Raw genomic sequence first — 18,025 nt, forward strand, 5'->3', positions numbered from 1 at the left:
TCGGCTGTATATTAGGAAAGCATTGCTTCGCTTTTCCAGCATTGAACCACCTCTCGGGTGCACTGGATCTGTTACCCGTCACCTGATTGGCTGAAGCACCAGGCGCTATGATTGGACCCCTTAAGGCGTCCAATCATGGTACAGGACGAGAGGAGGAGCGGGCGGGAGAACCAATAAAGGACACCACCCGAGACACTGTAAGCGCCGGGCAGATGACAGGACACGGTGGCTGCGTTTGATGGGCACAGTGGCTGCAATTGATGAATTTATTTTTTATTAATTTTTCAGTTTGTTTGCACCCCCCCATAAATTTTGAGCACCAGCCGCCACTGATCGTCTCCCTTTTAACCTGGATTGGTGCTTTTCACACCATCTGTCACCCAGGGCCGGCCCTACCTTGGGACCCGATTGTACCAGGCAGCACTTTCAGGGGGGCAGCAAATTGCCCCCCGCCTGCCATCCCATTCCGCCAGCTCCGCTCTCCACTGCACTGTGGGGCTAATTGCCGCCCGATCGCTCCTCCCGTTCTGCTCTCCGCCCCACTGTGGGGCTAATTGCATGAATAGAGCCATAACAGGTCCTTTTTTTTTTTTTACTCCTATACATGTAAACAACCATAACAGGTCCTCTTTATACTCCTATATACATGTATAGAGCCATGATAGGTCCACTTTAGTTATCATGATATCAAATAATGGATGTGGGGGCATTTTGGTGGGTGTAATTTTTTTTTTTTGGGGGGGGGGGGGGGCAGCATTTCATTCCTGGTACCAGGCAGCACAATGTCTTGGGCCGGCACTGCTGTCACCCATGTATCAGAAGTGTAACTAGAACCTTTAGTGCCCTGGCTGATGATGCAAGAATCCACTCCTTCAGCTATGTAGCTACCAACACCTGTCCCACACCATGGTAGCTGAATTATGTAAATTCATGATTGGATTTAAGCCAATCCCATATTTGTAATCTTCCACTTCCCCCCCCGAAAAGTAAAAAAAAAAATGTATGCCACTTTTCCAAAGGTCTTTATTTCCGCCATGTGATGCTCAGGGACCTCTTCTCTTTTTTTCGGCAAGTCCTGAATACTGGCAAAAATGGTGCTGCATAATGTAATGACGTCGATCTCTGCAGGCTTCTCCTGTGAACCCAGGGTCTTTGATATCCTTGGATCACAAAGAGTGGGTTATATGGTACTGGGCATCATTCAACCCAAAAGCAAATTGGACTGCAGGGAAAGACTTTTTTGGCCGGGTTTTGTACTTCATTATTAACTTAACATGATATTGGAGGCTGACTTTTTTTTTTTTTTTTTTTTTTTTTTTTTTTCATATTATAACATGTTCTACTTGTCTGCTCTGTGCCGTGCATTTAGACAGGGCTGCCCCGATCCTCCTTTTTATTAGGTCCCCCACCAGTGCTCATGGCTCCTCCCCTCCTATCGTGTGCCCCTGTAGCAAGCTGCTACCCGAGCAGGATTGCTCTCCGAGCTGCGGGTCTCTGTTCCTTGAGACAGAGTGTGGCTCAGCCCCACTTTCTCCTTATTGGCTCACTGGCTGTAAATGACTTGGCGGGAGCCCCTGTTTTTACTTACCTGAGCCCCAAACTTCTGTGGGCACGATCCCGCGGCTTCTCGACTCTTCTTTGGACAGATTGATAGCAGCGCAGCCGTTGGCTCCCACTGCTGTCAATCAAATCCAATGACATGGCCGCATGGGTTGGGGCCGAGTCATATACTTGGCGGCTATGTAAGGTAACCCCCTCGAAAGAGAGCTTCCCGGAGGGGGTTATCTAATGCGGGGAGGAGCCGCGAGAGCTGCCGTGGGACCCCAGAAAACGCCAATTAGGGGCCACTCTGTGCAAAACTAACTTTACATTGGAGGCAAGTATGATTATGATGTGTGGTTTTATTTTATTTTTTTTACGACCTTTAGTATCACTTTAAGGCCTCTTGCACACTGCAGCTTGAAAAAGCTCAGTACAACTTTTTTTTTTTTTTCTTTGAGCTAAAATACATCCTATGCACTTAAACAAGCACTGTGCATTCTCCAGTAAAAAAAAAAAGTCCTGAATTTTTGCGCATCATGCACTCAAATACGCGCAATTGTGCACATGTCCATTTACATACTGCAGAACAAGAAGTATGCACGCAAATTTGTACGAAGTTGCACGAACGCATATGTGCGAAATTACATGCAAATGTATATGGGGGGGGGGGGGGGAACGTAGTAGATGCTCACACAGGAGTATCGTGTGAAAGAGGCCTAAGATTTGCATTTTCTCCTACTGTCCTTTATGCAAAGGTCAACACTGGCTGAGTTGGACACCTACACTAGACACTGGCTCTTTTTTATTTTTGCTTAGTGCCTCATTTGGTTACCTGCTGTGGACACAATTTACTGTTCTTCTTGGTTTAGTCGCTATGTACAGTTAGGCTGCATTCGCGCGTATTCATGCGTATTTGCATACAGCGTCGTCCGACGTTTTTGTACTTGGACGTTTTTTATTTTAGCCAATAGGATAAATTATCTTTTCATCACTTGTTGCTATGTAGGTAGATTTTATTTATCTTCTGCCTGTGTGAAATGTTCTATTGATTAAAGTGACAAAACGCCCGTAGCAAACGCTCGTTGTCGCGCTAGTCGCTTGAATTGAGCGTTTCCATTAGTTTCTATGGGAAATACAAATGCTCAAACGCCCAAACCGCCCGTTTCGCGCGACAAAAAAAGGGTCCGGAACTTGTTTGCGCTTCAGGCGTTCGGCGTCAGGCGTTTTGGAGTGGAGATGTGAACCATTTCCATAGAGAATGTATTTTTTTCCCCTCTAGCGTTTTTGAGCGTCGCGCTTCAGGCGACAAAACGCTCAGGTGTGAATGCAGCCTTAAAGTGGAGCCATGAGCGGAATTAAAGGATGTCTCTGATGTACAGTTTGCTGTAGTAATTGCACAGTAGTTAATCATGTGGGTTTGTTTTTGGTTGCACTTGAACTGGTGCCTGAAAATTAAAAGCCGGTGATCTGCCAAAATGGTTCCGGCTATCAGGATGGTTCCTGTAAGGACTGCGCAGGCGCAATCCTTGCCGACGGAAATCTCCGAACCTCGGCCGGCATCCAGGGCGACGTGGAATTTGAGGAAAGTGGCCAGTTGGCCTCACGTCCTCGCTTCGCTCGGACAGCTGGCTCCGCTCGCTCGGCCTCCTGGCTCTTTTTTTTTTAACATCCTCCAATCCACGGGGATGTTAAGGAATGAGCCTGGATGCCGACCGAGGTTCGGAGATTTCCGTCGGCAAGGATTGCACCTGTGCAGTCCTTACAGGAACCATCTGGATAGGGGAACAATACCGACAAGTCACCTGCACCTTCCTCCTCATTTCTGCTCCTGTTCCCAGGGAACTTGTGTGCAAATTACAACACTTCTATCAGTTTCGGGAGCAAGCCTGTGCCTCTACACCCTGGTGGTCTTACTCTTTACAGAGAAAGGGGTGCAGGAGCTGCAGGAGCAGACCTTGTTTGGCTTACAAAACGTACCTCCTAGTCTTATGCCTCGTACACACGACCATTTTTCTCGGCAGGAAAAAATGTTTTTCCCGATGTGATTTCTCTCTAGCCTGACTTGCATACACACGTTCATGCAACAAACCGTCTGACCAAAGCGCGGTGATGTACGACGGGACTATAAAGTTCCTTTCAAATGGCGCCACCCTTTGGGCTACTTTTGGGCTGCATACTTGATTCTGAGCATGCACGTTTTTCTTTTTCCCCCTCGGAAAAGCATACACACGACTTTTTCGTGACTAAAAGCGCGACAAGAAAAAAAGAGCTGGTTTAAATTTCTTTGCGGGCTGTTTTTGTCGAGAAAACTGCTAGGGAGCATACACATGACCAATATAAAAAAAGTCAGTTTTCGCATTGTGAAAACCGGTTGTGTACAAGGCATTAAAAACAGAAAATGAGGGGGGGGGGGAGTCTCGGGGGGCCTTGTATTTGTAGGTTTAATCTTTAATATGTCACTTATGTTGCCTGCCAAGTCCTTGGTTCCCTCTGTCCTCGATGTGCCTTCACAATGTAATACAATCTGTCTTCTAGAAATGTTTACAAGTACAGTTTAAGTTTCCGCTTGTCCACATGAAGGTCAGGACAGTAGTGATTAGGATAACTGAGCTATTCATGAGGGCTGTTTATATTTTATTGAGCTGGTTCATTTTAAAGTGCCACACAGTTCTTTTTTTTTTTTATATGACAATACAGACTTGGAGCTGAACTCTGGGGTACACTAATACAAGAGTCCTATGTATTTTCTTGAACCATGGAGGCTTTGTGTATTTCTTCCAGATCTGTGCAGTAATCCAGTGTGACTTTACCTCTGTGCAGGAGCTTCCTGTAATACAGACTGGTCTCCTTATGCAGGGTGACTGGTCTTGTCTCCGCCCCTCCTGTAATACAGACTGGTCTCCTTGTGCAGGGTGACTGGTCTTGTCTCCGCCCCCTCCTGTAATACAGACTGGTCTCCTTGTGCAGGGTGACTGGTCTTTGTCTCCGCCCCCTCCTGTAGTTTTCTGCAGGCAGCCAAGAGGGTGGAGTCTCTCCCACAGCTCTGCTTTTTGCACAGGTTATATACAACACCGTGATATTCACAATACTTTTTCAAAGTAATATCTGGGTTTGCTAAGGCATTCATCGGATTTATATCTGCGATTAACGAGTTGGATGCCTTTGCTGTACCTCTTATCCATGGATTGGCTGTTTTGGATTTTACTTACTGTAATGGTCACCGCCGTTTACGACCTTCCATCAACTACGAGAGCTTATCGGGCACTCCAACCATCCATCAGACATCCCATTTCCCAGAATAACGAGACTTGCTCTGTGTTCTGGTTTCAAATGCAAGACAACTTTAATGGTTAGCTCTCAAGTTTATATACAGTTCAAGCATGAAAGGAACAATCAAACTCTCCACCCACCCATCACACCCTGGGGGGGCTTCAATACACCTTCAGATGGCTAATTGCTAAACATTCCAGACTTCTCGGCGCCGGTTTATAGTTATCCTGACCTAATCACTGCACCTGAGAAGTCACATTCCTTCATTAACAGAATTCAAACAAAACGCTATCACACAATGAATTCCCCTCAAACCACATCTTTAGACAGACGGTCCGTCTCCGACAGAAAGGTATTCACACCTCTGAGCTTCAATAGGTTTTAAACAGTGTTATCACACAATGAAAGGCCTTTCAAGAGCCAGCCTCATTTAACATGTCAACAGTCTACACAGAGAGATGAGTCATAGAATATTCTTTGCAGACATTAAGGAATATACTGTAGATCACTGTCCACGCCAAAACAATCTAACATATGTCCCGATCTCCTGGCTCAATCTGTGCCCAAAAGTCACTCCTGTTACACTTACAATAAAGGTGTTTCTTCAGAGTGCAGCCATCCAGCAAAATGCCTGGGAGTGGGGCAGGTGACTCATGGGATTGCATGTCTGGAGCGGTGTGAAAGGATTATATCCTTTGTGGCTCTTAACAATTTCCAGCCCAAGCCAATTCTGGCATTCCTCTTCTTCATGTACAGGTCATCCTTTTTTTTTTTTTTGATAGAATATTACCCCAACCCATATATATATATATATATATATATATATATATATATATATATATATATATATATTATATTATATTATATTATATTATATTATATTATATTATATTATATTATATTATAATATTTAGTAGCGCCTTTACGGAATTAAATGGTGGTTGTTTTCTGCCATTTTTCAAACCCTATTTATTTTTTGGGGGGAGGGGATTAAACCCACTTTCGTGTTTAACCACTTCAGCCATGGACCATTTTGCTAGTCAATGACCGGGCCACTCTTTGTGATTCAGCACTGTGCGGTCGTGCGACATGGCTCCCAAACAAAATTGGCTTTTTTTATTTTTTTTTAAGAGATTTCTTTTGGTGGTATTTGATCACCTCAGCGGTTTTTATTTTTTGCGCTATAAACAAATAGCAAAAATTGAGAACAATTTTTTTTTTTTCTGTAATAAATATCCCCCAAAAATATATACTATTTTTTTTTTTTCCCTCGGTTTAGGCCGATACGCATTCTACATATTTTTTTTTCGTAAAAAAAAATCGTAATAAGCGTTTATTGATTGGTTTGCGCAAAAGTTATAGCGTCTACAAAATAGGGAATAGTTTTATGGCATTTTATATATATATATATATATATATATATATATATATATATATATATATATATATATATATATATATATATATATATATATACATACATACATACATACATACATACATACATACATACATACATACATACATACATACTTTTTTTTTTTTTTATATCGGTACTGCGACCTTATGGCGGACACTTGACACATTTTTGAGACCATTGGCATTTTTATAGCGATCAGTGCTATAAAAATGCATTGATTACTGTAAAAACGTCACTGGCAGGGAAGGGGTTAACACTAGTGGGCGAGGAAGGGGTTAATTATGTTCCCTAGGTGTGTTCTAACTGAAGGGCGGGTGGGACTGACTAGGGGAAATGACAGATCGCTGTTCTGTTTACACAATGTTCCCGATTCTCGCTCTTTAACGAGTGACCGTGGGTGCCCTGCGGTGATCGCGCCCGCCGGGCACTCGCAGGGGGCATGCGCGCCCCTAGTGGCAGCAATGCAAAATCACGTTTAATATTATGTGATTTTGTGCAGCCGACCTGCCGCTGTAAAACTACGGTGGGCGGTCGGCAAGCGGTTAAAAAAATAAAATATTTACCCTAACTTCTCTGTATGATGTGACAGATGATTTTACGCTAAGTAACTAGATGCATAACATTCCACGCTTTAAAAATTGCACACACTTGTGGCATGGCGCCAAAATTCAGTACCTAAACATCTCTATAGGCGACACTTCAAAAGTTTTATTTTTTTATTTTTACAGGTTGCCTGTTTCCAGTTAGTAGGGTTGTGCTAGGATCATTGCTCTCGCTCTGTTTGCGGTGATACTAATGTGTGGGTTGAACGCCATTTACATATGTGGGCATGACCTGCGTGTGCGTTTGCTTCTGTGTGGTTACGTGAGGGAATGGACATGTAAAAAGGATAGAGATATCTTTCTCCCCAAAATGTATTTTTTTTTTTTTCTTATTGCAAGGAATGTAAACCTCCCTTGTAAAAGGAATAGGGCATAACTGGTCCTTTTTTGTGGAGAGATCTGGGGTCCATAAGTCCCCACATCTTTCTCTGCTGGAAAGCCTGAGATAAAAGATCGCTTCCGGCCTACAAGGGTCATAGAGATGGCCGGGCACCATCTGGTCCACGGCCAGCTCTATTGAAAACTGCTGCTGCCAATGCATTTATTCTCTGGATTCCTGATCGCAGGGGAAGGGGAAAGAAGCGCCAGAGGATAACGGGTGGGATGGGCCATCCCCTACTGCTGCCTGTAAAAGCAATCAAGCAGCTAAACAGCCGCTGTGATGGCTTTTACATGTAAGGGAATCGCCGGCTGAAAAAAAGATATCTGAATGATGCCTGTAGCTGCCCCCCTTTTTTGAAATATCTCCACTTCAAGTCCAGGACATCATGTAATGTCCACCCAAGGATAGGGCTGGGGAAAAAATCGATTTGAATCTTGAATCAAGTTGGGAGGTCAAATCGATTTAGATTTTGACTAAATTTTTTTTTTTCCATAGGACCGGCGCTCTGCGGACTAGGCTGAAGCACGCGGTCTCGCCTAAAAAAAATCCTGCCCGCAGCTAGACGCGATCCTGGGAAAAGGCCACGAGGCTGGACGCTGCGGATTAGTCCTAGTCCGTGGCCTTTTCCTAGGATTGCGGCGAGCTGTGGGCAGGATTTTTTTTTTTTTTTTTGGCGAGGCCGCAGCTTCGGCCTAGTCCGCGGCCTCGCCTAAACTCCTGCCCTTGGCTCCTTAGGACCGCCGCGGTGTCCATCAGAAAAAAAAATCAATGTGAATCCTTTTTTTTTTTTTTTTTTTTTTGAACTGTAATGGGCTGGTGCCCCAAAAAGAGTTCTTAGACTCGAGATCGAGTTCTCAGGTCAAGAATCTTTTCAAGATAAAAAATTGGAGCTGCTATATTTTTTTTTTTTTTTTTCTTGAGGTGCAAGTTCCAGGGCCATCACCCTTGCTGGGTCACTGTCCTGGAACAAGCTTTCACGAATGTGAGTATGGAACAAGGAAGGAAAATATCCTAAAACTTGCCCTTTTTTAAATATAATAAAGAAGGGGGGGAGATCGAACGTCTGCCAGGTTCCCTCTGTTTTTCCTCCAATCCTCTCTTGTATTGTTCACAATCACTTTACCTGTAAAGCTTTGTGTATTTCTAACCACCGCTCACCATTTCTCATCAGATTTCACATTTGGTCAGTAGTATTACTGCAGTAACTGTCAGGTGTGCACCATCTGTAACCGACAAGCTATTTAGCAGTAAAAGTAGAAATTGTACAAAGAGAAGTGCGGTCCCGTGGCTTACAGATCGCAAAGAAAAACTGTTGTAAAGGGTCATCCTTACCGCAAAGGTAGGATCTTTATTTCCATCACATGGTCGTAATTTCCATCTCTCATTGGGCTAAAAACCCTCATGTTTCCAAAAGAAGGATCCTTCTCCTGATGTGTTACTGCTTCATGTAATGTTTGTTATACATGTTCCTAGAAATGCATACAAAATGAACTGTTTGCCCGAAGCTGTCGTGTAAGGCAGAAGCATTTTTATCTTCATGCATTCTATGCAGCGCCAGCGGTGCTGAGAGCGCGTGATACTTGCGATCGGGACTTTTCTGATGATGTGACAGCCAGTCAGTTGTCTCGTGGCTATAAGCCCCACCCCCGGACGTAGCAAACCCTTTAAAGCAGGGGTCTCAAACTGGCGGGACTACAAGTCCCATAATGCCTGATGGAGTAATGTTTGTAACTGTCAGCCTTGCAATGCCTCATGGGATTTGTAGTTCCGCAATAGCTGGAGGACAGCCAGTTTGACACCTGTGCCTACAAGGCCGCTGCCTCAATTACCGGCCGTCGCGGGCCCGCCGCGATCATGTGGCGGGGGAGATGGGGACGCACGGAGGCACATGATCCTGTGTCTCCGTGCTCCACGCCGCCACTGCCGGTAATTGAGGCCGTGGCTTTGCGGCCTTGTGAAGTCCCAAGCTTCCTTCTGTGACCTGGTGCCATCTGGTGGTGGCCGTTGGCATTACAAGTAATGCCCCTGTGCTCTGTGCAGTCTCCCCCTGTGCTCGGTGCAGTCTCCCCCCCCCCCCCCTGTGCTCTGTGCTGTCTTTTCCTCTGTGCTGTCTTTTTTTTCCTCTGTGCTGTCTTTTTTTTTCCCTCTGTGCTGTCTTTTTTTTTCCCTCTGTGCTGTCTCCCCCCCCCCCCCCCGTGCTCTGTGCTGTCTTCCCCCCCCCCCCCCCCCCGTGCTCTGTGCTGTCTTCCCCCCCCCCCCCCCCGTGCTCTGTGCTGTCTCCCCCCCCCCCCCCGTGCTCTGTGCAGTCTTCCCCCCCCCCGTGCTCTGTGCAGTCTTCCCCCCCCCCCTCCCCATGCTCTGTGCAGTCTTCCCCCCCCCCCCCCCGTGCTCTGTGCAGTCTTCCCCCCCCCCCCCCCCTGTGCTCTGTGCTCTTTCCCCCTCAATTTGTCATGGTGGAGAGCGGAGGTAGGAGCCGGGTTTAAACACGGCTCCTACCTTTTCAGAATGAACTGTCAGTGATCACTGACTGTCCATTCATATAACTGAGCATCGTAACCTGTAATTACGATGCTTCAGTTTATGAATGGGAGAGGAGCTTCCCTCCATTCATTTCAGCTGACGCTGCTGAGAAAGGGACTGGGGAATCTGTGTCCTTAGTCCCTTTCTCTGTCTTAAAGGGGAGATGTCGGAGCTCTGTTAAGACCCCTGATATCTCACCAAAGACCCCCAACAGGGCTGATTAAAAAAAAAAAAAAAAATTGCATTAAATATTTTTCTTAAACGAATAAAATGTAAATTAAAAAAAGAAACACACTGACAATCCAACCCCCCCCCCCCTAAAAACACACACACAAAAAAAATCACTGTAAAAAAAATACTGTCACAAAGTATCGGTAATCGGTATCTACTTGAAAAAAAATATCGGTACTTGTACTCTGTCTCAAAAAAGTGGTATCGGGACAACCCTAATTAGAACCCCCAAACATTATATATATTTTTTATTCTAACACCCTAGAGAATAAAATGGCGACCATTGCAATACTTTCTGTCACACCGTATTTGCGCAGCGGTCTTACAAGCGCACTTTTTTTGGGAAAAAAAATGCTCTTTTTTTTAATTAAAAAATAACTTGACAGTTATCCCAATTTTTTTTTTTTTTTTTTATATATATATTGTGAAAGATAATGTTACGCGGAGTAAATTGATACCCAACATGTCACGCTTCAAAATTGCGTCTGCTCGTGGAATGCCGACAAACTTTTTTTTTTACCCTTTTTAAAATCTCCATAGGCAACATTTAAAAAATCTACAGGTTGCATGTTTTGAGTTACAGAGGGGGTCTAGGGCTAGAATTATTGCTCTCACTCGAACGATTGCGGCGATACCTCACGTGTGGTTTGAATACCGTTAACATATGCAGGCGCTGCTCACGTATTCGTGTTCACTTCTTCGCGCAAGCTCGTCGGGACGGGCGCGTTTTCTGGCTCCTAATTTTTTTTTAGCTGGCTCCTAGATTCCAAGCAAATTTGTCAAACCCTGACCTAATGCATAATCGGTGGGAGCCGTGGGTGTTACTTCACCTGCCACCAGATGACATCAGGTGTCCCTAGCGGAGTGCCTCCTAGCATTAAATGTCTCCCCCCCCCCCCCTTCTACCTATATATCTATATCCCAGCAGTGGTGTCTCTGCCGCCATTACTGAAGTAAGAGGCCGGGGGGGGGGGGGGGGGGGGAATAAATGGAGGCGGGGCCGGCTACTATAGAAATTGAGCTGTGGCACCGCAGCTCTATTTTTATTGTAGCCACTCGGCAGGCTCTGCTTCTTTCTCACTCGTCTGGTCTTTTGGAAAATGGCGGCCGGCGGAGCTGTTGTCTCCGGCCGCATACCTCTAGCGGCAGGCCAAAAATCGGGGGGGGGGGGGGGGGGGGGGTTGTTTGGGGAATTTCCCAGGAAACACTAAAATTGGGAAAAGGGTCTAAATCCCGGGAAATTCAGGACTATTGGCAACTATCTATGCTCAACCTTTTGTGTTTTTACTGTCCACCCCCGTTTATATTTCCTGGAGCTCTCCTTTTGTAAAAATAACGGACTATGCTTTTGATATTATCTAGATATGAAGCACAATGCAATGCTTGGGGGCATTTTTTTTTCCCAAGACCTATTCATCTTGTGAAACTGCGTGTCGTTTTGATCTGTGATAATGTAGCAAAACCTGATTACACGCTTTTTAGTCATACAGAATAGAGTACATCAGGAAACCTATTATGGTCACTAAATGGATCTTATGATTATAGGAAAAACTTTATTTGCTATGATCATCAGCTCCATCTAGTGGCCATAATGTGGGATTTTCCTAATTCACACTGTTCTGTATGAAGGATTCAACCTGAAGAGAATATGGCTTTTGCACCCCATTTGCACAGTGTGAATGTACATGCAATTTCAATAGGCTTTTAGAGTATGTAAACTCAACATTTCATATTCCTGATATCTGCCTGCTGTGCCATGTACTTGTATGAGAAAGTATCCTGTTCTTTGTATTGCTTCCTTTATGTGAAATGTCTGGTGTTCCTGCCAGTCCATCTGCTTTCCTATTAAAAAAACTGACCACAACAAGCATGGGTGCACACCTTGGTCAGTTCTCTAGCTGTGCTGGGAGCTCGGCCTGCTCTTCTCCAATGATCAGACTTCTGCTGACCTCCCTGCACAGCCATTTACTGGGAAGACCAGTGTGATCTAGTTTCTTCTCCCCAGCTCTCTGTGCTCCTTATGCAGCAGAGAACAGTGTGTGTGTGTGTGTGTGTGTGTGTGTGTGTGTGTGTGTGTGTGTGTGTGTGTGTGTGTGTGTATATATATATATATATATATATATATATATATATATATATATATATATATATATATATATATATATATATATATATATATATATAGCGCGCGTGAGTACACCCCCTCACATTTTTGTAAATATTTTATTCCATCTCATGTGACAACACTGAAGAAATGACACTTTGCTACAATGTAAAGTAGTGAGTGTACAACTTGTATTGCAGTGCAAATTTGCTCTCCCCTCAAAATAACTCACACAGCCATTAATGTCTAAATTGCTGGCAATAAAAGTGAGGACACCCCCAAGTAAAAATTTCCAAATTGGGCCCAAAGTGTCAATATTTTGTGTGGCCACCATTATTTTCCAGCACTGCCTTAACCCCCTTGGGCATGGAGATCACCAGAGCTTCACAGGTTGCCACTGGAGTCCTCTTCCCCCTCCTCCATGACGACATCACAGAGCTGGTGGATGTTGGAGACCTTTCACTCCTCCACCTTCCGATTTGAGGATGCTCAATAGGGTTTAGGTCTGGAGACATGCTTGGCCAGTCAATCACCTTTACCCTCAGTATCTTAAGCAAGGCAGTGGTCATCTTGGAGGTGTGTTTGGGGTCGTTATCATGTTGGAATACTGCCCTGCGGCCCAGTCTCCGAAGGGAGGGGATCATGCTCTGCTTCAGTATGTCACAGTACATGTTGGCATTCATGGTTCCCTCAATGAACTGTAGCTCCACAGTGCCGGCAGCACTTATGCAGCCCCAGACCATGACACTCCCATCACCATGACTGTAGGCAAGACCAACTTGTCTGTCCTCCTCACATGGTTGCCGCCACACACGCATGACACCATCTGATCCAAATACGTTTCTTGGTCTCCTCAGACCACAGGACATGGTTCCAGTGATCCATGTCCTTAGTCTGCTTGTCTTCAACGGTTTGCAGGCTTTCTTGTGCATCATCTTTAGAAGAGGCTTCCTTCTGGGACGACAGCCATGCAGACCAATTTGATGTAGTGTGCGGTGTATGGTCTGAGCACTGACAGGCTGACCCCCCCCACCCCTTCAACCTCTGCAGAAATGCTGGCAGAACTCATATGTCTATTTCCCAAAGACAACCTCTTTGGTCGACCATGGCGAGGCCTGTTTTGAGTGGAACCGGTCCTGTTATACCTCTGTATGGTCTTGGCCTGCAGCTCAGTTTCAGGGTCTTGGCAATCTTATAGCCTAGGCCAGGGATATGCATTTAGCGGACTTCCAGCTGTTGCAGAACTACAAGTCCCATGAGGCATAGCAAGACTCTGACAGCCGCAAGCATGACACCCAGAGGCAGAGGCATGATGGGAATTGTAGTTTTGCAACATCTGGAGGTCCGCTAATTGCATATCCCTGGCCTAGGCCATCTGTATGTGGAGCAGCAATTCTTTTCTCAGATCCTCAGTTCTTTGCCATGAGGTGCCATGTTGACCTTCAGTGACCAGTATGAGAGAGTGAGAGCGATAACACCAAATTTAACACACCTGCTCCCCATTCACACCTGAGACCTTGTAACACTAACGAGTCACATGACACCGGGAGGGAAAATGACTAATTGGGACCAATTTTCACTTTTGTTGCCAGCGGTTTAGACATTAATGGCTGTGTGAGTTATTTTGAGGGGGCAGCAAATTTACACTACAATGTAAAGTAGTGAGTGTACAGCTTGTACAACAGTGTAAAGTGTAATTTCTTCAGTGTCACATGAAAAGATAGAATAAAATATTTATTTACAAAAAATGTGAGGGGTGTACTAACTTCTGTGAGATACTGTATGTGTTTTGCCTTTCATTTAATTTCTAATTTTAAACTGAAAGGGTTATTTTACAAGGTGAGGGTTCACTTATACTTTAATATTTGAGCAACAGAACTGACACATGTGGAGATATGTATAAAATGTACTTTTTTTTTTTTGTAAGCCATTGCTTGTATGATTTTTGGGGAGAAGGTCCGTTCTGGCATAGAAGGGGTGCCTGCAGTATGCTGGGAAATCAAATGACAGGTTAACATTCAGAAATGACAGTTTTTTTTTTATTGTTTTCACTTGAAGCCATTGCAATTTACAGCATGATTGTAGTGTTTAACTTTACACAATTACTATAATTTTACTTTCTGACCGCAGGGAATCCGAACATTCCAAAACCTCGCCGTATCCTGAGGTCCTTCTGGGGCAGTAACCCGCACTTCTTCGGCTCCTATTCCTACACCCAGGTTGGCTCCAGCGGGGCAGATGTGGAGAAATTGGTGAAGCCGCTGCCTTATACAGAGAGCTCCAAAACTGCTGTAAGTACCAAGGCAAGGGCTGCGCACCTTACAAATGGCCTTTTTTTTTTTTTTTTTTTTTCGCATTATGTCCATGTACTGCATTATACATAACTCTGCTGTGCACATAGGTGGGCACACCCTAATCCTGGGGTTGGCAACCTGCCAATGGTGGGCAGGTGATGGGTAAACCACAATCCTTCCTTGCCAACCCTCAGAACCTGGACAGGAGCGGTGGCGGGGTGGAATTTAGTGGAACCGATCTGTATTTTCCTCCTGCAGCAGATGAAAGTAGGCTTCTTCTCCCCTCCCTTTCGCCTGCCTCTTGAGAATTGACCACGTTCGCAATGGGATTAAGGTCTGGGGAGTTTCCTGGTCATGTACCCAAAATGTTGATGATTTACCCAAGACACTTGGGTATCACTTTATGGCAAGGTGCTCCATCATGCTGGAAAAGGCATTGTTCCTCATGGAACTGTTCTTCGATGGTTGGAAGAAGTTGCTCTTGGGAGGTTTTTGTACTATTCTTTGTGTTCTTGGGCAAAATTGTGAGTGAGCCCACTCCCTTGGCTGAGCAGCAACCCCACACATGAATGGTCTCGGGATGCTTTACTGTTGGCGCTCACCTTTTCTTCTCTGATCAAGATGTTTTCCAGATGTCCCAAACAGAGTGGATTCATCAGAGAAAAATGACTTTACTGCAGTCCAATCCCTGTACCTTTTGCAGAATATCAGGCTGGCTCTGATGTTTTTTCTGGGGAGAAATTAATTATTTTCTGCCCTTCTTGACACCAGGCCATCCTCCAGAAGTCTTCTCACTGTATGCAGATGGATTCACACCTGCCTGCTGCCACCCCTGAGCAAGCTCTGCACTGGTGGTGCCCCCATCCCGCAGCTGAATCAACTCTAGGAGACAGTCCTGGCACTTGTTGGACTTTCTTGGGCACTCTGAAGCCTTAATCCCATAAAAACATTTATGCCTATAGTTCTACTTTAACATGGAATACCCCAGTTCCAGCACAAGTCCAGTTTGGGTCTGGCATATCCCTAACCAAAACCATTTTTCTTTCAGATACAGTAGGAAATTGTTAAAACATCTGTCTTTTTTTTTTTTTTATTTTATGTCCCCTCCTATCCTAATGCCACAACAGGAAATAAGTTATTCTACAAAGTGAGGGCAAGTCTGCCCCTTGAACATGTGTCCCCATTGGAATATTTCCCCTTGCCTCCTGTTCTGATGGCAACTGTAATACTTTGGCTTTCCAATCAGTCTTTCTTTGTGACAGTGGTCACCAGGACAAATGGGGTGACTCTCCCCAGCATGTACACAGACGGCGGTATAACCTGACGGGGGTTCTAACTAGGGCTGCAACGGATCACAGGTGATCCGTGATCGGAACGGGTCACCCCCTTCGGATCGGCACACACTGTGATCCGCGGCTCCGGAGCTAGACCGAAGCCGCGGCCTTTCCTAACGTTATGGTTGCGGCTTCGGCCTACCTCCGGAGCCATGGCCATAACGTTAGGAAAGGCTTCTGCCTAGCTCCGGAGCCGCGGCAAAAACATTAGAAAAGGCCGCGGCTTCGGCCTAGCTCCGGAGCCGCTGCCATCTTGGTACACCCGGCAGCGGCCCTCCTCCTGTTTACACCCACAGAGGAGGAGGAGCCCGCACTCGGACACACTGCTGGAAGTGACTCTGTACTACCTGAGGGGGGGGGGGGGCTGTCTTGCCTGAGGGGATGTGGATATTATAGTGGGGGGGATGTGGATATTATAGTGGGGAGAGATGTGAATATTACAGTGGGGGAGAAATTTTTTTTTTTTTTTTTTTTTTGACGATCCGAAAAATGATCCGATCCGTGACTCCTGATCCGAGGAACGATCCGAACCGTGAGTTTTTTGATCCGTTGCAGCCCTAGTTCTAACCCTATCAGTCCATAAACGTCTCATCCAGAACTACAGAAAAATGGTATACATACACTATATTACCAAAGGTGTTAGAATGCCTGCCTTTATATGCGATTGCCATGAAGGTTCATGCACTGTCACAATACTTTTGACAATGTAGTACATCTGTTTAGCTGGTCGGTGTTTTTGTTTTTTTATATTTTTCTATCTCTATCTATCCATCCATCCATCCATCCATCAACACCTAAACCTCTTTTTTATTTATTTTTTTCCTCTCTAGCCCATGCAGGTGATGTTTTCTGGAGAGGCCACCCATCGAAAGTATTACTCCACCACCCACGGTGCTTTGCTCTCTGGCCAGAGGGAAGCGGCCCACCTTGCCGAAATGTACCAAGATCTCCTCCTGCCATGCAAAAACTGAGCGAGCTCCAGTGATTAAAGAACCATGTCACTTGTGACTCCTGCCAGTGTGTGTTTTTATCTTTTTTTTTTTTTTTTTTTATTTCCTTTTTTCTTTTCTTTTTTTTTTTTTTTTTAAATCTTAATAGAACAATTTTTAACTTTGTAAGAAAAATCCTAACTGTTTTACATCATGAGAGGTCTGTAGCAGAACCATGTACTGTATTGTTAATTTGGGGGGGGGGGGCTCCGCAGTCCTTTTCATGTTTTGTGTTGGTTACTGTTTGCACACTTGGTGCCTTTTTTTGAATTCTTTATTTCTCTGTATTGTAAGTGCCTTCTATGACAAATACTACAAAAACGTTCAATAAAAGAATATCAGGTCGAACAGCTGTGTGCCTCTCCACGACATAAGGCTGTGTTTGTTTGCCAAGCCTCCTTCTAGCTGTATAGGTATTGATTAGTCTTTTACAGGTTTTCTTTTTTTTTGTTTACACCAATGTGATTGGCATCGGCGTAATGTAGATCGATCTGGTTAGTGTGTGTTCATGTTCTAAAATCTTGTTTCTATGTGTTTGTGATTTTATATATGTACAATGGGCAGCTATATTTGCTCATTACGTATGCATGCTATGCTTACTACTTATCTCAATGTGACTCTGGTGGGGGTAGCTGTTTGTCTACGCAGGATCCTTGACTTGTACTGTCAGGGACCAAATGATCCTAGATCTTAGATGAAGTGTCCACACAGGACTTCAACATGCATGATGGAATCTTGGGTCTATACCCCCAATCGTTCTGTAGAAAATCCATGTAGTGGACATGCGCTCTAAGGCCAAAAGCATTTGGACGCTCTCCAATTGAGTTCAGGTGTCAGAGCGCTTCCGACCTTGTGGCTTCCGTTTGCAGAAGGTCCTTCTCTATCCCTGCATGGCGCTGCCGCTGTGTACAAAGCCAGCTCCATAAAGACATAGTGGGGTTGGCTTATCAAAACTGGAGAGTGCAAAATCTCGTGCAACTTTGCATGGTAGCCAATCGGCTTCTAACTTCAGCTTGTTCAATTAAGCTTTGACAAAGTTTCTATGCAGAGCTGCACCAGTTTTAGTAAATTCCAGTTTGGTGAATTTGGCTTGGAATTACTCTATTGCCTTGACCTCAACCCTACTAAACACTTTAGTGTTGCATTGGATCGCCAGTTATTAGTCGGTTCTTTTCATCCAACATCCTCGCAAATGTTCTTTTGGATGAACAGCCACAGATTGGGATGGGATTTCCAGCAAGCTCCTATAGGTGTTGATAGTAAGGTGTCCACATATGTTTGGCCATATATTTTAGATTGTGGGGTGTATCTAAGGCTGGCCATACACTGTTCGACTC

At 44.9% G+C, this 18,025-nt stretch overlaps 1 protein-coding gene across 1 annotated transcript in view; it reads left to right on the forward strand.

Annotated features, from left to right (window-relative positions):
• The window catches only part of SMOX (spermine oxidase), a 63,241-nt gene extending 46,201 nt beyond the window's left edge, over positions 1-17,040 (forward strand). The window contains exons 6-7 of the mRNA XM_040335487.1: positions 14,202-14,362; positions 16,530-17,040. Coding sequence (XP_040191421.1) covers positions 14,202-14,362; positions 16,530-16,670 — 302 coding nt within the window. The 3' untranslated portion in view covers positions 16,671-17,040. The remainder of the gene's footprint in view (positions 1-14,201; positions 14,363-16,529) is intronic.
• Positions 17,041-18,025: the final 985 nt, after the last annotated feature.

This window comes from Rana temporaria, chromosome 1, assembly GCF_905171775.1.
Source record: "Rana temporaria chromosome 1, aRanTem1.1, whole genome shotgun sequence".
NCBI classification, from domain to species: domain Eukaryota; kingdom Metazoa; phylum Chordata; class Amphibia; order Anura; family Ranidae; genus Rana; species Rana temporaria.